Source organism: Phoca vitulina, unplaced genomic scaffold (genome assembly GCF_004348235.1).
Source record: "Phoca vitulina isolate PV1807 unplaced genomic scaffold, GSC_HSeal_1.0 scaffold8, whole genome shotgun sequence".
Taxonomy (NCBI): domain Eukaryota; kingdom Metazoa; phylum Chordata; class Mammalia; order Carnivora; family Phocidae; genus Phoca; species Phoca vitulina.
The window spans coordinates 32,088,353-32,113,149 of record NW_022589711.1 but is presented as its reverse complement, the minus strand read 5'-3'; the positions used below and the strand labels follow the sequence as shown (position 1 = coordinate 32,113,149).

The window sequence follows — 24,797 nt, the reverse complement described above, 5'->3', positions numbered from 1 at the left end:
ATTTTCTTTTATATTGAAGGTAGTGTTAAGGGAACAGCAGCAAGGCCTTAAGACATATTAAAATTCCTAACATCTTTCTTATTTTTATCTTGAAATTGCTACTCGGTTTTACTTTTGTTTGTATGTGGTAAGCATGACCCAGAAAAGGCTATAAAAATTACTCCTGCCCTCAGGACTATCTGCCAATTGTTAACTGACCAGTAGATTGTTGTCGCACCTCGTGGCCTTTATAAACATCTTCCTCAGTACCATCCAAATATTTTGTTTCTACTTTTATATAAATTGTGTCTTTGGAACAGGCTATAAAGATGTAATCAAAGCTACACTTTTAAACTTGAATCACCTTTATAACATCCCTGGCAGTAACTGCCTTGCCTATATTTAAATATTCAAAGGGGCAGGAGATTTCCCAGCTGTCAAAGCAATCCATTTGAAGTAGTAGTAATAATTATGGTGATGATGGCGCAAGTACATCCTAAATTCCTTTATTGTTCTTCCTTTGACAATATTTGGATACTAGCCTGTTTCCTGCCCTCTGAAAGCTTTCGACTTTTTCTCTATTCCTCCATGATGTCCAGAATTAAACGACAGATTCCAAGTAGGAGTTATCACTTTCCTTGTTCTAGCTTTGATCCTTTTACTGATTCATCCTGAAGATGAACTATATTAAGCAAAATCAAGAGTAATAAATTAAAAAGTTTAAATATGGTCACAGACAAGCTTGAAATTTTCTATTTTAAAAAATGCTTTAGAATTCTAGTTCCTGAACTACAGCAGAGAGCCCCGGGAATGTCAAAGCTATAAGTGACATGACAAACAAAAGCAGTCACTTGTCTCTCATCCTGTTCCGATCTACAGGGGACCTGATTTGAACTTAGAGCTCTCCCAGCAATGCCAAAGAGAGCTACGATAGTGACATACATTTTGAGGGAAAAAAAATTGTGTGTCCAAAAAGTACACCTAACTTAGTATTTTTAATTTATATATTTCAGGGAGCTCTGGAACATAATGAAAGCAAGATTCTTCACTTCCAGCTTGAACTCTTGGAAGCTAAAGCAGAACTTGAAAGAAAGCTTTCAGAGAAAGATGAAGAAATAGAAAATTATTCTGATGAGCAACATTTGCATATTCCAGAATCCTTGACTGAACAGAACATGCTGTGTTTGGCTGCCTTTATGGCCTCTGTTGGAACGTTACCAAAGAAACTCAGCCAGTCTAACCCTACGCCAGCATCCTTCTAGTGAGAGCACCACTATTAATATAAAGGCACACCTCTATGCAATTACCGTCTGGTTTTTATGATTTTCTTATAGTTGAGCAGCTTCTTTTCTCATAGAAACTCCAGATAACACACCAAAAAAGCATAATTATATGCACAAGGACTGGGGGCATCACCCAGTCTCTTGCTTGGGCATTTGAGAAGCTGACATAATGCTGAAGAGTGGATGAAAGGAACCAAAAAATGTGATGTGGTGCATTAAAATTAAGGTCCGATCAGAGTGAAGTTTTCACATACCCCCTGCGTGCACCTATAGCCATTTGTTTGGAGAGGGGCAGAAGCCAGGAGCTAAGCTGCTTTTTGAATCCCTGGTGAAGAGGCTGAGTCTTAATAGTCAGGAAACTGAATTAGACAGGACTCACGGGTGGCAGGAGCTTTTCTTAGCTTCATCATAACAAGCTGATGACTTTAGACATTCTACTTCTTAGCATCTCAGGGAAGTGAGGGGATAAAAGCAGCCCCATTCATGTCACAGAAGGTGGTGAGGAAGATCAGTGAGCTGATGTTGCCAAAGCCCTTCACACTGTATAGATCAAAGGCACAATTATAAACACATGGAATTCACCATGATTATATTATTTATCTGATCTGTTCCATTACATCTATGCCATATGTCAGCAAGGAAAATCATTTGAGTCAGAGTTTTGACTGGCAAGTTGCTTTCAACATGTTTGCTAAACAATTAAAAAAAACTGTTAATATATTCACCAGAACTGGCTTCTTTCCTATAGCCCAAATTCAGACAAAACTCCCGTGGGGGTCATTTTTTTTTAATGAGGACATCAAGCCACATTTGGCCCTCTGTGTGCTTTGAGTTACTCTTGCTCTCACTCACTAGCACTTTTCCTCTCAAGGACTGTGGGGATGAATTCTGGTCAACTTAAGAGGCTCTGAGTCAGGGTCTAAAAGAATTTTTTTTGATGAAGGGCAAAACATCAGGCCTTGATATTTGCCCTACTTACTTCCATGAGGAACAAAAACGAACGTTTCTTTGTGCAGTTAAAAAAACTCATTTCAGGTAACGTCAGGCCTGCACCTATTAATAAACCTAGCTGAGGAAAAATGAATCCTCAGAGAGTCTGCATCTCATCAGGTACATCTGAATGTCTTAGAGCCGCTCACCAATTATAATAATCTTAGTGCAAAGGAAGCCGGAGATGCAGACAGCCAGGGCTGGAAGAAGAAAGAACTGAACGCTAGCCTGGAGCCGGGAAGGGCCTGAAAAAAGGAAGGGGAGGGCTGGAGGGTGGGGCGAGCTCGTCAGGAGTTTTAGTTAATGATTGATAATAACTATAATAGGTACATCCGGAAAGGAGAGACGAGCCTATCTTACAAAATATCACAAATGCCCTTGCAGACGTTCCTGTGTAAGGGCTCCGTGCAGGTGAGGGTTTTATCAGGATGCCTTGGTTTTAATCCGATGCTTTCATCGGACTTCAGGGCTGGGAGACGAAGGGGTCCCGAGGAAACTGAACAGAATGGCAGGGGGCAGTCCTAGCAAAGCAGAGCCTTTTGAGCAATCAAGGATAAGCCAGGTAATGTTCTAGAACTCAAGGAGAATATTGCCTGAAGGCCAGATGAGGCTCTAGGTCCTCTGTCCACATCAACCTTGGGAAAGGCCGCAGAAACTGAAGGAGGCCAGCGAGGCAGGACCCAGGAAGTCGAGGGGACCAAAGAAAGCAGCAGAGACTCCGAGGCGAGGACAGAGCCCCGGATAGTGCTGCAAGCTGCGTGATTCATTCAACTCTTCTGCTGCTGAGCTTGCGCTGCCTTTCGGTGAGGATGAATCCTCAGTGAGCTGGAGGCCTGTTGGTGGTGAAGTCTGAGCAGCTGGTGTATGTGTCCTATGTTTCACTTGTTAAACACATATTTGAGCACTTCAAGTTGGCCAGACACTGTGCCTACTATTCTTGTAGGGAGTTCCTTAACTTTTATGGATTTGATAGGGCTTTCTTTAAAAAAAAACCAAAAAAAACCAAAAAAACAAAAAACTTCTACAAGGTTCTAATTAACATAGCTGGAGGTAGGGAGGTGATGATGCAGTCACTGATGGGAGGAGAGGAGGAGTTTTGGTGGGTGGCTTTGGTCCTCTCCATCCTAGATAGAGGAATGATGGCAGCTAGCAGGAAGACCAGCTAGTGGCCATAACTGTCGCCCAAGTCAAGTTCCAATGGAAGACTCAGAACTGGGTTGAAAACAAATGAGTCAGGTGTGTCTTGAATTTTCAGAGACCACTGACTGGATCCGTCCTCTAGCTCAGGATCTTCAGGGAAATGCTGAAACATATGTCTTCTCACTGGCCCCCAGCCAGGGTGCACCTGCCCTGTATTCAGCTCTCCCCAGACACACCCAGAGAGGTGCTGGGGAAGCTTTTGGGAATGAGACACTGAAATTCCTTAGTCTGTCAAAATGCATTAGCTTGCTTTGGTTTATCACCTACGGAAGGGTTGAACAAACCTTCTGTTTAGGATCAGATAGTGTAGGGGAGCCAAAAATTCTCCTTACCCTCTCTGGGTCTCTGGCTGATCCTAAGAATTAAACTGACTTAGGACAGAGTAGCAGGAGAATAGTATACACATGTTATCAAATTTTTACATGTACATGGGGGCCTTCACAAGAGGATGAAGACCCAGAGACACGACCAGAGTAGGAAGCTTTTACAGCTTTTAGACAAAGAAACAATGAACTTGTGAAGAATTGACAAGGCTTGGGGAATTGGGCTAGGGGTAGTAAATGCTGAAGAATTAGCAAGGTCTGTTTATACAGACTTCTTGGCCCTAAATTCCCTCTTTGGTGGTAAGGACAGGTCCCTTCTTTCTGTAGAGGAGGAGGGTATCTTTCACATGCGAGATTTATCTCCTGCATTCAGGGTAGAAGGCCAGAGGGGTTTAGAGTGATCTTCCTGCTTTTGTTGTTTTCTCAAACTCCTTGAGCTTAAGAAATCTAATATGCCAAGGTGCCGTAGTTTGGGCTAGCAACCCCCAAGCAGCATCAGTAGTAAATATTTATGGCTTCTCAGGCCATAGGGTCTCTGTCTCTACTCAGCTTTGCCGCTGTAGCTTGAAAGCAGCCATAGACAATAGGAAATCAAATGGGCATGGCTGGATTTGGCCCATAGCTCCTAGTTTGCCCACCCCTGGCCTCTAGCTTTGGGGGGGTCTGGTAACGTTCCATCATGTTTTCCTTCCCTTTGGTCTGTTCCTCAGAACCCAGTGATACCAAACTTCACACAGTCTTAATTTATAAGCACCATCAAACTTAATTTCATTTACTGTCTGAGTTTCTGCCAGAAGAATATGTTTGAGTCTTTTCTCGTTTCTAAGTAAAATATTTTAGCATGTCTTTAAGAAACAGGATCTCAAACACAGACATGGTATTTAGTTAGGAATATTCTTTGTTAACCATTTTAAAGCTAAATCCTATATATTAGAATTAAGGAAAATCTTCAATTTCTCTGATATAGATAAACAATATTGCAAGAGAAAAAAATTGACCTATTGAATTGGTTGTCCATTTAAAACCATTAAGGTTTTAAAGTTTTTTTTTCTTTAATTCTAAGGTTTTTTCAAGTGTTGAGGTTTTTTTTTAAATTCTAAAGTTAAAAAAAATGTAACATACAGTGTTGTCTTAGTTTCAGGTGTACAATATAGTGATTCAACAATTCTGTACATTACTCAGTGCTCATCACGATAAGTGTGCTCTTAATCCCCATCACCTATTTCACCCATCCCCCACCCACCTCCTGTCTGGTAACCATCAGTTTGTTCTCTATAGTTATGAGTCTGTTTTTTGGTTTGTCTCTTTTTTTCTTTGTTCATTTGTTTTGTTTCTTAAATTCCACATAGAGTGAAATCATATGGTATTTGTCTTTCTCTGACTGACTTAGTTCACTTAGCATTATACCGTCTAGATCCATCTGTTATACCCTCTGGATTGATACAAGAGTCCCTTCTTTTTTATGGTTGAGTAATATTACACACACACACACACACACACACACACACCACGTCTTCTTTATCCATTTATCTATTGATGGACACTTGGGCTGCTTCCATAATTTGGCTATTGTAAATAATGCTTCAGTAAACATAGGAGTGCATACATCTTTTCAAATTAGGGGTTTTGTTTTCTTTGGGTATATAATCAGTAGTGGAATTACTGGATCATAGGGTAATTGTATTTTTAATTTTTTGAGGAACCTCCATACTCTTATCCATAGTGGCTGTACCAGTTTGTATTCCCACCAACAGTGTACAAGTGTTCCTTTTTCTCCACATTCTCACCAACATTTATTATTTCTTGTGTTTTTGATTTTAGCCATTCTGACAGGTGTGAGGTGATATCTCATTGCGGTTTTTATCTGCATTTCCCTGATGATGAGTGATGCTGAACATCTGTTTATGTGTCTGTTGGCCATCTGGATGTCTTCTTTGGAAAAATGTCTGTTCATGTCTTCTGCCCATTATTTAACTGGATTATTTGGGGTTTTTTGGTGTTGAGTTGTGTAAGTTCTTTAGATATTTTGGATACTAACCCTTTACTGGTTTGTCATTCACAAATGTCTCTTCAGTAGGTGGTCATTTAGTTTTGTTGATGTTTTCCTTTGCTGTGTAAAAGCTTTTTATTTTCAGATAGTCCCAATAGTTGATTTTTGCTTTTGCTTCCCTTGCCTAAAGAGACATATGTAGAAAAATGTTGCTAAAGCCAATGTAAGAGAAATTACTACTGTGCTCTTTTCTAGGAATTTTATGGTTTCAGGTCTCACTTTTAGGGCTTTAATCCATTTGGAGTTTATTTTTGTAAATGGTGTAAGAAAGTGGGCCAGTTTCATCCTTTTGCATGTTGCCGTCCAGTTTTCCCAACACCATTGGTTGAAGAAACTTTTTCCCATTGTGTATTCTTGCCTTCTTTGTCACAGATCAACTGACCGTATAATCATGCGTTTATTTCTGGGCTCTCTATTCTGTTATATTGATCTATTTGTCTGTTTTTGTGCCAGTATCATAGTGTTTTGATTACTACAGCTTTGTAGTAGATCTTGAAATCTGGAATTGTGATATGTCCAGTTTTGTTCCTTTTCAAGATTGCTTTGGCTATTCGGGGTCTTTTGTGGTTTCATATAAATTTTAGGATTACTCTAGTTCTGTGAAAAATGCTGCTGGTACTTTGATAGGGATTGAATTACATCTGTAGATTACTTTGGCTAGTATGGACATTCTAACAATATTTATTCTTCCGATCTATGAGCGTGGAATAACTTTCTATTTGTGTCATCTTCAGTTTATTTCATCAATGTTTTATAGTTTTCAGAGTACAGGCCTTTCACCTCTTTGGATAAGTTTATTCCTAGGTATTTTATTATTTTGGTGTAATCGTAAATGGGATTTTTAAAATTACTCTTTCTATTCATTATTAGTGTATGGAAATGTAATGGATTTCTGTATATTGATTTTGTATCCTATGACTTAATTAATTTATCAGTTGTAGTAGTTTTTTGGTGGAGTCTTTAGGGTTTTCTATATGTAGTATCATCTGCAGATAGTGAGTTTTACTTCTTCCTTACCAATATGGATGCCTTTTATTTCTTTTTGTTCTCTAATTGCTGTGGTTAGGACTCCCTCCTCCAGTACTGTGTTGAATAAAAGTGATGAGAGTGGACATCTTTGTCTTTTTCCTGATCTTAGGGGAAAAGCTCTCAGTTTTTCACCATTGAGTATAATGTTAGTTGTGGGTTTTTCATATGTGGTCTTTTTTATGCTCAGGTATGTTCCCTGTAAACCTATTTTGTTGAGAGTTTTTTCATGAATGGATGTTGTACTTGGTCAAATGTTTTTTCTCCATCAATTGAAAAGATCTATGGTTTTTATCCTTTCTTTTGATGTTGATGTGCTATATCACATTGATTGATTTGCAAATATTGAACCACCCCTGCATCCCAGGAAAAAATCCCACTTGTTCATGATGAATGATTTTTTCAATATATAGTATAGTTGGATTTGGTTTGCTAATATTTTGTTGAGGATATTTGCATTTATGTTCATCAGAAATACTGGCCTATAGTTCTCTGTTTTTGTAATGTCTTCATCTGCTTTTGGTGTCAGGGTACTGCTGGCCTCATAGAGTGAATTTGGAAGTTTTCCTGCCTCTTCTATTTTTTGGAATAGTTTGAGAAGATTAGATATTAACTCTTCTTTAAACTTTTAGTGGAATTCACCTGTGAAGCCATCTGGTCTTGGACTTTTGTTTGTTGGGAGTTTTTTGATTACTGATTCAATTTCATTGCTGATAATTGGTCTGTTCAAATTTTCTGTTTCTAAAAAAAAAATTCTATTTCTTCCTGATTCGGTTTTGGGAGGTTATATGTTTCTAGGAATTCATCCATTTCTTCTAGATTGTCTAGTTTGTTGGCATATAATTTTTCATAATATTCTCTTACAGTCCTTTGTATTTCTGTGGTGTCAGTTGTTATTTCTCTTTCATGTCTGATTTTGTTTATTTGAGTCCTCTCTTTCTTTTTGATGAGTCTGGCTAAAGGTTTATCAATTTTGTTGCTCTTTTCAAGGAACTAGCTCCTGGTTTCATTGATCTATTATTTTTAATTTGTTTTATTTCTGCTCTAATCTGTATTATTTCCTTCCTTCTACTGGTTTGAGGTTTTGTTTGTTCTTCTTTTTCTAGATCCTTTAGGTGTAGGCGTAGGTTGTTTGAGATTTTTCTTGCTTTTTGAGGTAGTCCTGTATTGCTATAAACTTTCTTCGTAGAACAGCTTTTGCTGCATCCCAAAGATTTTGGGATGTTTGTGTTTTCATTTTCATTTGTCTCCATGTATTTTTTAAATTTCTTCTTTGATTTCTTGGTTGACCCATTCATTATTTAGTAGTATGTTATTTAACCTCCATGCATTTGTGTTCTCTCCAGATTTTTTCTTCTGATTGTTTTCTAGTTTTGTGGTCAGACAAGATGCATGATAGGACTTCAGTCTTTTGAATTCATTGAGATCTGTTTTGTGGCCTAATATGTGATCTGTTCTGGAGACTGTTCCATGTATACTTGAAAAGAATGGGTATTCTGCTGTTTGAGGATGGAATATTCTGAATATATCTGTTAAGTCCCTCTGGTCCAGTATATCATTTAAAGCCACTGTTTCCTTGTTGATTTTCTGCTTGGATGATATATCCATTGATGTAAGTGGGGTGTTAAAGTCCCCTACTATTACTGTATTATTATCAATTACTTCCTTCATGTTTGTTATTAGCTTCTTTAGGTATTTGGGTACTCCCATGTTGGGTACCTAAATATTTACAACTGTTATATCTTCTTGTTGGATTGTTCCCATTATGATTATACAGTGTCCTTCTTTGTCTCATGTTACAGTTTTTGCTTTAAAGTCTATTTTGTCCAATATAAATATTGCTACCCTGACTGCCATTTGCATGGTAAATGCTATTCCATCCCTTCACTTTTTTTTTTTTTTTTTTTTTGTATTACAAAGGTTTATTTAGAAAATAGTTTGGCTGTTTTGGCTATCAATTTTGGCAAACATTTAAATAATTTCAGTAACCAAAGATTGTCAGTGCCCTCTTTCCTCCCCCAAGACAGCTGCCCGTACTAGGTCTTGAGGAAGTCAGCTCTTGCTCAGAGGTGGATCGGGGTAGTGGTGTGTGTTGATGGGGGCTCCTTTCTCACCTGTGTGGGAGGCTGCATTTGCCTCTGCTGTCTAAGACCCTGACCTCACAGCTACACCACCGCATGGCTCCCAAAGCCAGATCCAGGCCCAGAGTCCCAGAAGTAGCCCTCTGTTGAGATGGGAAGGCAGAGGGATTGCCCCTCTCTTGTCTCCCCTCCACAGATGCCCTGCAGTCTCTCAGAGACTCCTGCCCTGCCCTACCATCCACTGTGGCCTAGAGGCCAATCCATCCCTGGGTCTCTCGGGAAGCTGCCCCCACTTTCTCCTGGGGGTCAGCCTTCCCACTTCTCTGCAGGTAGCTGCCTAGGGTCTCTGCCAGGTGGGGAATGCAGCTCATTGCCTGAAGCCCCTTCTCCACAATAGAAGAGGATGTGCTTGAAGGAACACTGGAGTCCTGGTTAAAGATGATGAAGATGACCAGGTTGAACAAGCTGTTGCAGTAGCCAATCCAGAAAAGGAACTTGAAGAGCAGGTCCTCACCTGGCATGCCTTGGGGCAGATGCCCTGCAGGCTGTAGTTGAAGAAGAAGGGGAACCAGCGGAGCAGCAACACATCCATCACTGCCAACATGAAGGTGAAGCACTCTGGCGCACCTAGGCCACCTTGCCTCGGCAAACGCTGCTGTGTGCCTGACACCTCAGCAGGACAGAGAGAACAGGGAGTGTGACCTGACACCTGACGGGCCCCTGCTGGGGCATGGACCTCCAGCAGCCAGTGCTCCCAAGTTGACCCTGGCTAGACCCTGGCGTAGTATATGAGTGGCTGCCATCCCCGCCCACATCAGGCTGCTGTCCTCTGGCTCTTCCTGCATTTGCATACCCCCTGCTGCTGCACCCAGCCCTCTTTCTGTAGTCCTGCAGACACCTTTGTGGCCCTAGGGTACTGCTTCTTGCTGAGCATGTGCATATGCAGCTTAGTCCTAGACCAGTCCTAGACAGTAAGCCAGGGTGGAAGAAGGAGCTGTTGCAGCAGGGCTGGATGTACCCTCCTCCTTGCTGAGGCTGCATTATGGGTAGGTGGCACTGTCAGGCTGGCAGTAGAGCCAGAGGAGTGGTGCGAAGGAGATGACAGTGAAGATGAGCCACATGGCCACATCCATCCCTTCACCTTCAATCTGTGTCTTTAGGTCAGAAATGAGTCTCTTGTAGGCAGCATATAGATGGGTCTCGCTTTTTTATCCATTCTGTCACCTTCTGTCTTTTGATTGGGGCATTTAGTCCATTTACATTTAGAGTAATTACTGATAGGTATGTACCGAGCACCATTTTGTTACTTGTTTTATGGTGTTTTTGTAGTTTGGTTCCTTTCTTCTCTTGCTCTTCCCTCTCATGGTTTGCTGGCTTTCTTTAGTGATATACGTGGATTCCTTTTTCTTTATTTTTTGCATATCTATTACTGGTTTTTGATTTGTGGTTACCATCAGGTTTATATATAACATGCATATAGCAATCCAAATTAGTTCATGGCCCCTTAAATTTGAACCCATTCTTTACTCCTCTCCCCTCCACATTTTAGGTATATAGTGTAGTGCTTTACATCCTTTTATATTGTGAGTCCCTTAACTGATTTTTATAGATATACTTAATTTTACTGCTTTTGTGCTTCCTACTTTTCTCATTCCTCCTTATAGTCTTTCCATTCAAAAAGTCTCTGACATTTCTTGTAGGGCTGCTTTAATTGTCATGAGTTCCTATAACTCATGCGCCTGGTGCCCTGGGAGGAGAGAAAGAACAGGGAGTATGAGCTGGCACTCCCTGTTTGGAAAATTCTTTATCCCTCCTTCTATTCTGAATAGTAGCCTTGCTGGATTAAGTATTCTTGGCTATAGGTTTTTTTCTTCCAGCACTTTGAATCTATCATGCCACTCTCTTTTTGGCCTGCAAAGTTTCTGCTAAAAAAGCAGCTGATAGCCTTATGAGGTTTCCCTTGTATGTAACTGTTTTCTTTTCTCTTTATGTTTTTAAAGTTCTCCTGTTATCACTACTTTTTGCCATTTTAGTTACTATGTGTTTTGGTGTAGACCCCCTTGGATTGATTTTCTTGGGGACTCTCATTGCCTCCTAGATCTGGATTTCTCTTTCTTTCCCAAGATTCAGGACATTTTCAGCTATTATTTCTTCAGATGGATTTTATGCCCCCTTTTCTCTCTCTTTTCCTTTTGGAATCCCTATAATGCGAACGTTATTATGCTTGATGGTGTCACTGAGTTCCCTAGGTCTATTTTCAGTTGTTTTTTTTTTTCTCTCTCCTGTTCAGGTTGATTTCTTTCCATTACTCTATCCTCCACGTTGCTGATTTGTTCTTCTGCTTCCTCTAGTCTACTATTTATTCCCTCTAGTGTATTTTTAATTTCAGTTGTTGAGTTCTTCATCTCTTTCTTTTTTATGCTTCCTATCTATTTGTTGAGGGCCTCACTAAGGTCACCCACTCTCTTGTGGGTATCTTCATGACTATTACTTTAAATTCTCTTTCAGGCATATTACTTATCTTGGTTTTGTTAAGCTCTTTTGTGAATTTGCCCTGTTCTTTCATTTGGGACATATTCCTCTACTCATTTTGTCTAACTCTCTGTGTCTGTTCCTATGTGTTAGGAAAATCAGCTATGTGTCCTGCTCTTAAAAGTAGTGGCCTTATGAAGATGAGCAAATAAATCTTCCCTTATACCCCAGGCATTTTTTTTTTAATTTAAATTTTAGTTAGTTAACATATAATGCAATATTGGCTTCTGGAGTAGAAGTCAGTGATTCATCACTTACCTACAACACACAGTGCTCATCACAACAAATGCCCTCTTTAATACCCATCACCCATCTAGCCCATCCCCCCATCCACCTCCCTTCATCAACCCTTAGTTTGTTCTTTATTGTTAAGAGTCTCTTATAGCTTGTTTCCCTCTCTCATTTTTTACCTCTTCCCATATGTTCATCTGTTTTCTTTCTTAAATCCCACATGAGTGAGATCATATGGTATTTATCTTTGACTGACTTATTTCACTTAGCATAATACACTCTAGCTCCATCCACGTTGTTGCAAATGGCAAGATTTCATTTTTTTGATGGCTGAGTAATAACCCATTGCATATATATATACCATATCTTCTTTATCCATTCATCAGTCGATGGATATTTGGGCTCTCTCCATAGTTTGGCTATTGTTGATAATGCTGTTATAAACATCGGGGTGCATGTACCCCTTTGAATCTGTATTTTTGTATCCTTTGAGTAAGTACCTAGTAGTGCAATTGCTGGATCATAGAGTAGTTCTGTTTTTAACTTTCTGAGGAACCTCCAAACTGTTCTCCAGAGTGGCTGCTCCAATTTGCATTCCCATCAACAGTACAAGAGGGTTCCCCTTTCTCTGCATCCTCACCGAAACCTGTTGTTTCTTGTGTTGTTTATTTTAGCCATTTTGACAGGTGTGAGATGATATCTCATTGTTGTTTTGATTTTTATTTCCCTGATGATGAGTGACATTGAGCATCTTTTCATATGTCTGTTAGCCATCTGGATGTCTTCTTTGGAAAAGTGTCTATTCATGTCTTCTGCCTATTTCTGAACTGGGTTATTTGTTCTTTGGGTGTTGAGTTTGATAAGTTCTTTATAGATTCTGGATACTAACCCTTTAGCAGATATGTCATTTGCAAATATCTCTCCCATTCAGTAGACTGCCTTTTAGTTTTTGTTGATTGTTGCCTTTGCTTGTTTTATCTTGATGAAGTCCCAGTAGTTCATGTTTGCTTTTGTTTCCCTTGCCTCCAGCGATGTGTCTAGTAAGAAGTTGCTACAGACAATGTCAGAGAGGTTGCTGCCTGTGTTCTCCTCTAGGGTTTTGATAGTTTCCTGTCTCACACTTAGGTCTTTCACCCATTTTGAATTTATTTTTGTGTATGTTATAAGAAAGTGGTCCAGTTTCATTCTTCTGCATGTTGTCCAGTTTTCCCAACACCATTTGTTGAAGAAACTTTTTTTAGTGGATATTCTTTCCTGCTTTGTCAAAGATTAACTGACCATAGAGTTGTGGGTCCATTTCTGGGTTCTCTATTCTATTCCACTGATCTATGTGTCTGTTTTTGTGCCAGTACCATACTGTCTTGATGACTACAGCTTTGTAATATAGCTTGAAATCTGGAATCGTGATCCCTCCAATTTTGTTTTTCTTTTTCAGAACTGCTTTGGCTATTTGGGGTCTTCTGTGGTTCCATACAAATTTTAGGATTATTTGTTCTAGTTCTGTGAAAAATGCTGGTGGTATTTTGATGGGGATTGAATTAAATGTGTAGATTGTTTGGGGTAATATAAACATTTTAACAATATTTGTTCTTCCAATCCATGAGCATGGCATGCCTTTCCATTTCTTTGTGTCCTCTTCAGTTTCTTTTATAAGTGTTCTATAGTTTTCAAAGTACAGATCTTTTACCTCTTTAGTTAGGTATTCCTAGGTATCCTATTGTTTTGGGTGCAATTGCAAATGGGATTGATTCCTTGATTTCATTTTCTGCTGCTTCATTATTGGTATATAGAAATGCAACAGATTTCTGCACATTGATTTTATATCCTGCAACTTTGCTGAATTCATGTATTAGTTCTAGTAATTTTTTGGTGGAGTCTTTTGGTTTTCTACATAGAGTATCATATCATCTGCAAATAGTGAAAGTTTTACTTCTTCCTTGCCAATTTGGATGCCCAGGTGTTTTTCAAACTGCTGCTTCTATGCTGTATCTTTGAGGGGCTGTTTGTCATGCAGTCTCTTTAAGGATGGGCTTCAGTTTTCCATTGCTCTCCCAGAACCCATCCCACTGATTTTTAAAGTTCCAGGTACTAAGCCCAGTTGTAAGAACTTGTGAAGCCAGGCTCCTCTGGTTTTCAAAGCCAAATGTTATGGGGATTTGTCTTTCCCATGCAAGTTCCTCGTGCCTGGGGTGCTTGGGGTGAGGGTCTGTTTCCCTCATCTCTATGTTCCTCACTACTGTGGACAATCCCATAGGTCCATTTAGGTCCCAACCATGTCTCTGCCCTTCCTACTCTCCTCCATGTGGTCTTTTCTCAACTTTCACCTGTGGAGAGTCAGTTCTTCCAGTCTGTGTTTTGTTTTCTGGTTTATTTACACTGATGTGTTATTATCTAGTTGTATCCATGGGATGAGGTTAGTTTAGGGTCCTCCTACCCCACCATCTCCCCCTGGAAGTCTGTACCACATCTTCTTTATCCATTCATCTATTGATGGACACTTGGGTTGCTTCCATATCATGGCTATTGTAAATAATGCTGCAATAAACATAGCAGTACATATATCTTTTTGAATTAATATTTTTGTTTTCTTTGGGTAAATATCCAGTAGTAGAATTACTGGATCATATGGTAATTCTATTTTTGATTTTTTTGAGGAATGTCCATACTGTTTCTCATAGTGACTGCACAAATTTGCATTCCCACCAACAGTGCATGAGGGTTCTTCTTCTCCACATCCTTACCAATGCTTATTATTTTTGTTTTTGAGTTTAGCCATTCTCACATGTGTGAGGTAATATCTCATTGTGGGTTTGATTTGCATTTCTCTGATGATGAGTGATGTTGAGCATCTGTTGCGTCTGTTGGCTATCTATAGGTTTTCTTTGGAGAAATGTCCATGTCTTTTGCCCATTTTAAATCAGATTATTATCATTATTATTATTATTTTTGGTGTTGAGTTGTATAAGTTATTTATATATTTTGGATCTTAATCACTTACTGGATACATCACTTGCAAATATCTTTTCCTAATCAGTAGGTTGCCTTTTTGTTTTATTGATGGTCTCCCTCCTTAAGTTTTAAGTTTTTACACTGATTTTTTTTTTTTTTTTTGCGTTTGGTTTCCTTTTTCAAATTGTCTTCCACATTTCTGGGGGTGAGGGGAAGAACTTCTTACTATATTGTTCTGGTCCTGAGAGCTTCATTTTTTTTTTTTAAAGGTACTTGGAGGAGTTTTCATTTTAAAATATAACTATACATGAAATGTATTGATAGTGTAGAGGCCATTCTCTAGGCCTGTATCCTATCCAAGCCTCCCAAACCACAGTAATTTCTACTGTCTGCAGGCTCTCATGAAGATTCATAAACAACTGTAGAAAAATACAGTTTGCAACATTGCTTAAGTAGAATGTATCTCTCTACAGAGGATTTTGACACCAAACTAGGAATGCTTTAGTGTTCCTACAGAAGGAGAGTCAGCTGTGGCAAAAATAAGTTTTCTCAGTGTAAAACAAAGAAGTGTCTTAAAGCTTTTAGTGATGTTGAGAATGTGAGTCCGTGTCGAAGTCTGCTTGGGCTGCCATAATGAAATGCAGACTGAGTGGCTTAAATGCATAAATTTATTTTCTCACAATTCTGGAAGCTGCAAGTCCAAAATCAAGGTGTTGGCAGGTTTGGTTTCCCCTGAGGCCTCTCCTTCGCTTACAGATGGCCGCCCTCTTGTTGTGTCCTCACATGATCTTTCTTCTGTGCATGTGCATCCCTGGTGTGTTTGTGTGTGTCCAAATTTTCTCTTTCTATAGGGACACAAATCAGATTGAATTAGGCCCCACCCAACAGCCTCATTTTACCTTAATCACCTCTTTTAGAGGCCATATCTCTGAGATAGTTATATTCTGAAGTACTGGGGTTTAGGGCTTCAACATATAAATGGGGAGGTACATATTCAGCCATAACAGTCTCTGTTAAGTTTATATACTGGCATCCCTGTAGGATTCTGAATGGAAGCTGAACAGAAGTCCAGGACATAAGAATAGATATGAGAGGCTGACCTCAACTTGTGGGGCACAGGGACATGGGGTTCGCAGAGGAGAGGTGCTAACTCTGGGCTTTACTTCTCCCATACATTTCCATAACTACTTGTGAGACTTCGTCCCACCAATGGAGAGAAAAGTGGTCATGACAAGTGGCCCCTCCCCCTGTCATCCAATTGAAAACTCTAACCACACTCCTACCCCATGTGGGCTATATGCCTTCCTGATTGGCCTCTGAGCTCAGGACACAGGTTCAATGACATTTCAATGCAGACCTAATTCTGATCCAAGATGAGTACATTCCTGCTATTTGTGATAATGGGCTCTAAAAGAATAGGAAGACTCTTCCCACCTCTGTCTTGTCTGTACAGCACTAAGTCCTGTTTCATAAGGTAAACTTAACAGGGCATGTTTTTGTTATAGCAGTTAACCTGTCCTGGTTCACAAACACCAAATCTTGATGACTTAAAACTATCAAAGTTTATCTTTGTTTTATGTCCAAGTCCAATGTAGGCTAGGCTAGAGAGTGAGCCACTATTCTTCAAAGTCATTCAAGAACCCAGGTTCCTTCCATCTTGCGATGCCACAATCTTCTATATATGGCCACCAAGTTTGCCATAGATGAGGAAAAGGGGAGTACTAGACCATACAAGTGAAAATGTTGTATGGGCAAGGCCTGGAAACATTTCTGTCCATAATCCAGTGGCCAGGATTCAGTCACAAAGTCCCAAACTAACAGCAAGAAGCCTGGGAAATGGTTGTCATGAGTTCCCCAGACTTTTTCATGGCTTTTCTGAACACACATTTATTGTCTAAGCTTCTGTCACTTTATAAACATAATTTCAGCATAGGGCTTTGTTGTTAGGAAGGAATTTGAGGCAACTTAATCCTTACACAGCAGCTGGTTTTCTCAGCCTACCATTGACTGTACTCCAACTCCTAGAGAAAGATAACCATGCTATTACAGAAGAGCTAAGCATCTACAGGCCATTAGAGCAGTATTGGTGGTCCTTGAGACTTTAGCCTGGGTAGTTCTTTCTTGCCTTGTTCACATATGTTTCACCATTGAAAGTAGTTTAAATATTATGGCTGTCGGAAGAACATCCTTCCTTCTTCCTTAGCCACTCTAGGAAATCCAGGTGTTTGCCCTATGCTGTCCTCTAGGGCATCTTAGATAAGGCTAAGGCTGCCCCACTGGAACCTCATGAAGATTCTGGTACTTTCCTTGATTCTTGTGGGAAGTTGTCCTGGGAATCTTAATCTGTTATGATGCTCGTTAACCTTCACTAACCTAACCCTTCAACCTCTATTTTTTTTTAAAGATTTATTTATTTATTTGAGAGAGAGAGAGAGAGAGAGCATGTGTGAGCCTGAAAGTGGGGCAAGGGGCATAAGGAGAGGGAGAGAAAGAATCTCAAGCAGACTCCCCACTGAGTGCAGAGCTGGACACAGGGCTTGATCCCAGAACCCTGAGATCATAACTTGAGCCGAATTCAAGAGTTGGTCACCTAACTGACTGAGCCACCCAAGTGCCCCAACCTCTATGTTTTTAAAATGACAACCCCTTAGATTCATTTTGTTAATTACCCAGACTTTTTCTTGAATTTTTACTTTTTTTTCTGTTTCCTAAACTATTATGTACACAGCAGGTAACCTTTCTTAATTTGGGTGCATGATTTTTTTCCCCTGAATGTTATTCTAAAATTAGGAGGAACCAGCAAAGTACTATTGACTCCCTGCAGTCTAGTCTGGATTCTGAAACTAGAAGCAGAATTGAGGCGATCCGGCTAAAGAAGAATGTGGAAGGGGACCTCAGTGAGATGGAACTCCAGCTTAGCTGTGCCAACTGGCAGGTGTCAGAGGCAACCAAATCCCTGGGCCAGCTTCAGACTCAGGTCAAGGTATTTCAGATTGTAATATGGGGGCAGGTAATAAACAAACCAAGAGACAGATTGTGTTGAGCAATAAAAGTAAGGGCAACAAATCTAATCCTTCAAGAGAGCAGGAACATACTTAAATTTAAATTGGTGGAGCTTTGCTCAGAGCATGCATGCAGGTGCATATCCCATTGAACTCAGAGCAATCTGTGCCCCAGGCCTGTGTTTTCTCTCGCAGGACCCTTTGGGTGCAGCTAGATGACAGCACACACCTGAGCAGTGAGCTGAAGGAGCAGGTGGCTATGGCTGAGAGGCACAACTCTCTTCTCCAGTCCGAGCTGGAGGAACTGAGGTCCTTGTACAAGCAGGCAGAGGAAGGGCTCCTGCAGGCCACGGAGAGAATCAATCTTTTCCATACCCAGGTGAGGCCCATAAACTCTCCCCATTAGCTGCATCAGCTGTGTGAAGGCCATTGTTTCCACCTCTTTTTCAGCCTTGGACCATACATAGTTGCCATGTCAGGGCTTGGGTATGGCATATAAGGCACTGGGAGAGTCTTTGGCAGCAGAGCAATTGGCACACTCTTCAATCATTCCCAGATGTATTAGTTTCCTAGAGCTGTTACAACTCAGGACCACAAACTGGGTGGCTTAAAACAGCAGAAATTGATTCTCTCATAGTACTGAAGACTGGAAGACTGAAACTAAGGTGTCGGCTGGGCCATGCTCCCTCTGAACCTTGTAGGTCGATCCTTCCTTGCCGTTTTCTAGCTTCTGGTGGTTTGTTGGCAATCTTTTGGTTTTCCTTAACTTAGAGCTGCATCATTTCAATCCTCTGCCTTCACATGGCATTCTCTCTCCATGTCTTAACACCATCTTTCCTCTGTTAGTATTTGTGTCTAAATTTCCCTTTTTATAAGGACATCAGTCATATTGGATTTGGACACCTCCTAATGATCTCATTTTTAACTTGATTACCTCTGTAAAGGCTCTATTTCCAAATAAGTTCACATTCAGAGATCTGGGGTTAGGACTTCAGCACATCTCTTTTGGTGGGGACCCAATAGAACCCATAATACTAAGTCCAAAAGAATGGACTCTCAGAGCATCAATAGCCAGAATTCTGGGGAGACATGAACATTCCCTAGTGTACCAGAACCACTTGCCTGCTTCTCCTGTTCCCTCCAAGCCACATACTCTCCCAGCATGCCAGGATTAAAAAAAAAAAAAAAAAATGTTCCTGCCTCAGAGCCAGGAGATTTCTAACAATTCTAAGTGGCTGCTGACAGATTTGATGAGCTGTCAGGACTCTGGAATCTCATGGAAGGTTATACAAGTGACATGAAGCAAGAATTCTTAGATCGTTTGCCATTCTCACAGAATCAGGAGAAACCATTGTGGCTAGGACAAATGTGTACAGTAAATGGGTCATTCAACATTTCTATGGCACCCACCATAACCTGAGCAGGTATGCATGGGATACATGCAGAATGTCTCCACTGTCCCAAAAAAGTGGAGACCCAAGCGAGGAACTGCAGTGCACTGCTGGAGTGTAGTGTCAGAGCAAGCACACCCCTACAGAAAGCCTTCCCTGACAGTCCTAGACCTAGCTAGATGCACAATACGCTTAACTGGGGCTGTGAAACCAAAGACAGAAGCATGGGGGAGGAGGAGATTTGGGCTATTGAGGGAAATTGCTATACTCACTCGAACATGGTGGAGCGGAGTGTAGGAGAGATCAGAGAAATAATGCTAAGAGGCAAGGAGAGCCAGGTCCCCAGGAACCTTGAGTCTGAGACTGATGAAGCTTGAATTCTGTCTTGCAGCTAATGGGAATCCACTGAAGAATTTTGAGTAACCAAGAGTGAAAGGATCAGATTTTCATTTTAGGAAGTTTACTCTGGTGATTGCTGTGAAGATGGATTAAAACGACTATAGGCAGAACTGCCATACCTGGAGTATTTAGAAACATCTGTGGGATCATTTTGGTTGCCACAGTGACTGGAGAGAGCCACTGACATTTAGTGGGCAGAGTTCAGAGATACTAGTGCTAGGTGCAGGATAATCCTACTTCACAAAGAATTGCCCTTCCAAGATTGCCAATTGTGCCCCTACCTAGAAATATTGGGAAAAAGGAAGGATCAGCCAAAGATGTACCAGCTGGAAGGCACTGCAATTAGTTTGTGCCTACGTTTGACTTTCGTGTCCAACAAAACATTGTGCATGACACAACCCTATTTAGATATCATGTGATATGGAACAAATAGGCTGTGTGTTATGCATAATTCCCGGCAGGCTAACTCACTTCAACATTTTCTTTCTCTCTCAGGAAAGCTTATCTAAATACAATGAGCAGGATTCTTATAAAGTTGGATATTGAATTTTTAAAAAGTAATCATCTATCTGTAGTACTTAATAGCTATTGGTAATAAATCATTTGCCATGCATATTATAACTGATAATGCACCAGTGGGTCCCAATATGATGAAAGACCACTAGCCTAGAGAGAGCTGAGCACATCAACCAGAGCAAAAGCAGACACAGGGAGGGGGAGATGAATTTGAAAAAAAACAAAAAGAAAATTAGGCCGTGGAAACCTGATCTCTAGGGCAGAGTTTCTGACACTTTAGGTATATAACAGAAACTAACACAAAAATGCAAATTCTCAGGTTTCATTTCAGACCTACTGAATCAGAATCTCTGCAGTGGGACCCAGGAATCAAATGAATTCTCAGGTGACGCTGCTGGTCCCTTTGACCAGCATATCTAGGTGATACCACATTGTCTGACCAGCATATCTAGGTGATACTACATTGCTCACAAGGACCTCTCCCCAACATTAATCATGTGGGGGTACCTTGCAATTAATAGAATGCTGTCAATCTTTTGAAAGCATAATGAACCTTTTATGGAAACTTCTTAGTCTCTTCTGCATTCCCAGACCTCTAGGCCTAGAATAAATATACAAGGCCAAACTTATCCTTGGCTGATTATATGTGTTCTTTTTTCAAACCTGAGCTGTGACAATCTAGATTGCCCTCTTGCACAATATCTCCTAACCCCCTTCCTCCCCAAAAGAACCAATTAGAGTCATTCAGCTTGAAAAGGTTTTGACCATTATCTCCCTAGCAGATTTTAAATGATTCCACGTATAAACAAGTCAGCATTTATATTTATACCTTCCTTTACAAAGAAAGAGTTTCTATGGAGTTATGTGCAGTGAGCATCCAGAAAATATCCAGTAAAATACACTTATCCTCAACACCACCACCACCACCACCACCACCAGGGAAAATCCTGGGGTGGGGGGCATAGAACCTAGGTCTCTGTGAGGACAGAGCATGGTAGCCTTGATGAAGATGCTTCATGCCATTGAGGAAGCAGGGCAGAACCTGTGAGGCTAGAATATCTTTCTATTTCCAAGGTACAATCCTACTGCTGAGAGAGGAATTAGCTAGAGAAAAGTGAAAGGACAATGAAGAGAAATCAAAAATAGGAACCTATGCTTTTTATATTACATTCTCTGTGCTAAGGTTTCACACCCTCAGAAAAACCGTGCTTCAAACATGGACCAAATAGCAGCAAAAGGAGCCTCAGTCTCTAGTGTCACAACCAGGAAAGAAAGAATTAGGACAGTACCAGCCACAAAACACCAAGCATCCTCCCACGTGGCGGAGGGCTCCTAAGGCCTGGGGGATGAGGCTCATCTGAGCTGCACTTCCCATCTCCTCACTGCAAAGTCAGGTAGAAGGGGAGGTAGATAAAGAGGAAGTGGGGTTTTTGTTTTTCCTGGAGCAGCATGTGGGAAACTGATTTTTATTCCCCAACCTCCTGCTCCCCAAATGCCTGCAGCTGACCCTGACTTGTGCTCTGGAACACTTGCTTCTACCACATCAAAGAACAAAAGGCAGAACACCGTATTCCTCAACAAGTTGAAAACCAAACACATAGTTGTGGTTTGTAGATAATCTGGATCCATTTCTACTTTCTTATTCAGACAAACTATCTCTTTAATACTGAACCTCTAACGGATGAAATACCTTCCATGCAAATATGCCTTTGTTGGCAAAGGGGAGTTTTCTAGGGAGGCTTCCTGGGGTTGGAAGTACTGCTTCGCTGATTGTGGCTGCTTAGAACAGAACTTGCTCCTGGCCAGAGCCCATTCCCATTGCATGTCCTCAACCCACCAGCTTGCTTTTGCCTCGCTGGTCTCAACTTGCCTAAGGAGAGTGCCACTTTGCTTTAGAATACTATCCTCCTCAGCCAGAAGAGGAAACTGGAGGTTGATGTTGGCAGGATGCAGAATGAAGCCGAAGAGGCAGTGCAGAGGTGTCAAAATGCAGAAGAGAAGGCCAAGAAGGCAGCCACTGAGGTGGGTCCATTGACTGCTTGCTCACTCCTGTCTTCCAGAGTTGACCCGAGCAGTAGCCAAGGGGCAGGGGCAGATCTGCAGCCAAAAAGAATTCCATTGATTCTCCATACAGCCAGGAGGAGATTAGCTGACCCCTCTGCCTCTCTGTTCCCATTTTGAAAAATTAGGTCAATTAGCTCCTCCCTTCCAACCTACTCTGACAATAAAAGGGAGCAATTGAATTGCTATAAGCAAAACCTTATGAAAGCAGGAGGTTTTTTTTTTTTTTTTTTTTAAGTTAAGCCACTTTCCATCTAGAGTCTAGAAACAATTCTTCCTGGTCCCTACAAATAGCTATTTTCCTAGTGTCTGTAATGGTTTGATGATGATGATCTGGAAAGAAAGCTTATTTCACTCATTTCTTACAACCTATACTATTGTTTGAGTAGCACAAGCAGGTTGGTAAAGAAGGGTTTCAGGGCTGGTGTACCTTCTTTATTTGCAAGTTTAAAAGTGTTGATGGGGGTGCTTTTCCTAAATGGCACTAAGTTCAGCATTGGTGGCCAGCCTTGTCTGAAGCTTTGTGGGAACTGAAGAAAGGCCACCGCTGGGTACCCCCTGTGGGCAGATGCAGCGCTTCTCTCAAAGGGCTTAGCAAGCAGAAGGTAACACTCAGCATGAAAATTAGCAGAGGGAGGTGGAGGACCTTGCAGGTCCCAGGCTTGCTGAGCAGAGTATGCACTTAACTGCAGCCTCCGCTCACTCCATCCCCATCAAGTGACTCTGTGTAGTCCATCAACGCCCACCTATGTGCAGCAGCCCTGACTTTGCTATGTGAATGGAAGCTGATCCTCTTGACGAAAGGATGTGGAAACTGGGAAGACAAGACATTTTGTATTAGATTTCATATTAGTCGTTTTAAAAATTCAGAAGAGGGGAAGAGCTTGTGTCTATATTTGCCTGAGTCATTTGGCAGTTGAGGAGCTAAACAAAACCTTTGCACCAAATCCCGGGCACCAGGTCACTGTAGAATCCAGCCCTCTCTAAGAATAGAGAAGCGTGCCTATCACTCAGCCATTTTGTATCAAGGCAGACATTTCTGCTCTGTGATGGAAAAGAGGTGTGTGAAAGCTTGAAAATGTTTGATGGCCAAGAGAAAAATAATATGCTTAACATTTATTAAAATCCCCATCGAGAGAATGGAATAAAAAGAGTGTCTACTCCAGCTTGGGAAATGTATGCAGTCACACATTATGAAGACTATCTGCTCCAGCGTGCCTTTATAAGATTTTTTTTGACAGTGTTGAAAAATGAAACCACTACCTCTTCCCCCACCTTCCAGTTCTCTAATAGTTCATCTCTGAGTCCCAGCCCCACATAGCAGAACCCAGAGTTGCCTCCATAATTCATTCTTTGCCCTCACCATCTGCACAGACGTCTCACACTTAAATTATACAGATGGTTGGTAACCTGATAGACAGAGAAGCTTTGGCTGGGAGGACAGCGTTCTTACATTAAATGCACTGAGAGATTCATGAACCGGTTCTTAATAATTTTGTCGAGACATCAAGCCCTTGTACACATAGCCAAAGCCAAGAGCAGGCTTCACAAACAAGAATTAACCTTCCTTGTGCCAGATTATTGGCACTGAGAGCATCTGTAGCTGCCAAATTCCTAGAGCCTTAAACTTGTTTGTTGTTGTGAGTCACAGAGTTATAAAAGCGAGATGTGAAAGATTTTCATAGGCACCCTTCCATACTTGTCTTGGTACATGATATTATAGGACACGTCCCGGGCTTTAGTCCATTCAAGGCTGTTGCTTCAAGCTTTCTTTCGATACAGGTGTTGTGCAATGTTCATGCTGTACTTCATCTCTGGTCTGTTTCTGCTACTCCTCACCCCAGTCTCTCTGGTAGCTGATGTCATCTTGATTGCCATATTGTTAACAAACTCAAGGATAACCCAGGTTAGGAACAGAGCAGTGGGAGGAGATTAATATACAGAGGAAGGCAGGACATCTAGTCAGATCATGACCTGAAGATTGTGGGTGGAAATGTGAAGGTCAGTTGGCTGCCAGCTTTTCTCAGCTCTTTTCTTTCTTTCTTTTTTTTTTTAATTTTTTATTGTTATGTTAATCACCATACATTACATCATTAGTTTTAGATGTAGTGTTCCATGATTCATTGTTTGTGCATAACACCCAGTGCTCCATGCAGAACGTGCCCTCTTTAATACCCATCACCAGGCTAACCCATCCTCCCATCCCCCTCCCCTCTAGAACCCTCAGTTTGTTTTTCAGAGTCCATCGTCTCTCATGGTTCGTCTCCCCCTCCGATTTCCCCCCCTTCATTCTTCCCCTCCTGCTATCTACTTCTTCTTCTTCTTTTTTTTCTTAACATATATTGCATTATTTGTTTCAGAGGTACAGATCTGAGATTCAACAGTCTTGCACAACTCAGAGTGCTTACCAGAGCACATACCCTCCCCAGTGTCTATCACCCAGTCATCCCATCCCTCCCACCCCACCCCCCACTCCAGCAACCCTCAGTTTGCTTCCTGAGATTAAGAAAGCCTCATATCAGTGAGGTCATATGATACATGTCTTTTTCTGTTTGACTTATTTCGCCCAGCATAATACCCTCCAGTTCCATCCATGTCGTTGCAAATGGCAAGATCTCATTCCTTTTGATGGCTGCATAATATTCCATTGTATTTATATACCACATCTTCTTTATCCATTCATCTGTCGATGGACATCTTGGCTCTTTCCACAGTTTGGCTATTGTGGACATTGCTGCTATAAACATCGGGGTGCACGTACCCCTTCGGATCCCTACGTTTGTA

At 41.0% G+C, this 24,797-nt stretch overlaps 1 protein-coding gene across 1 annotated transcript in view; it reads left to right on the top strand.

The window, feature by feature from the left end:
* The window catches only part of MYH15 (myosin heavy chain 15), a 156,813-nt gene that overhangs the window by 113,202 nt on the left and 18,814 nt on the right, over positions 1–24,797 (top strand). The window contains 4 exon segments of the mRNA XM_032406238.1: positions 993–1,104; positions 17,431–17,629; positions 17,845–18,025; positions 21,849–21,974. Coding sequence (XP_032262129.1) covers positions 993–1,104; positions 17,431–17,629; positions 17,845–18,025; positions 21,849–21,974 — 618 coding nt within the window.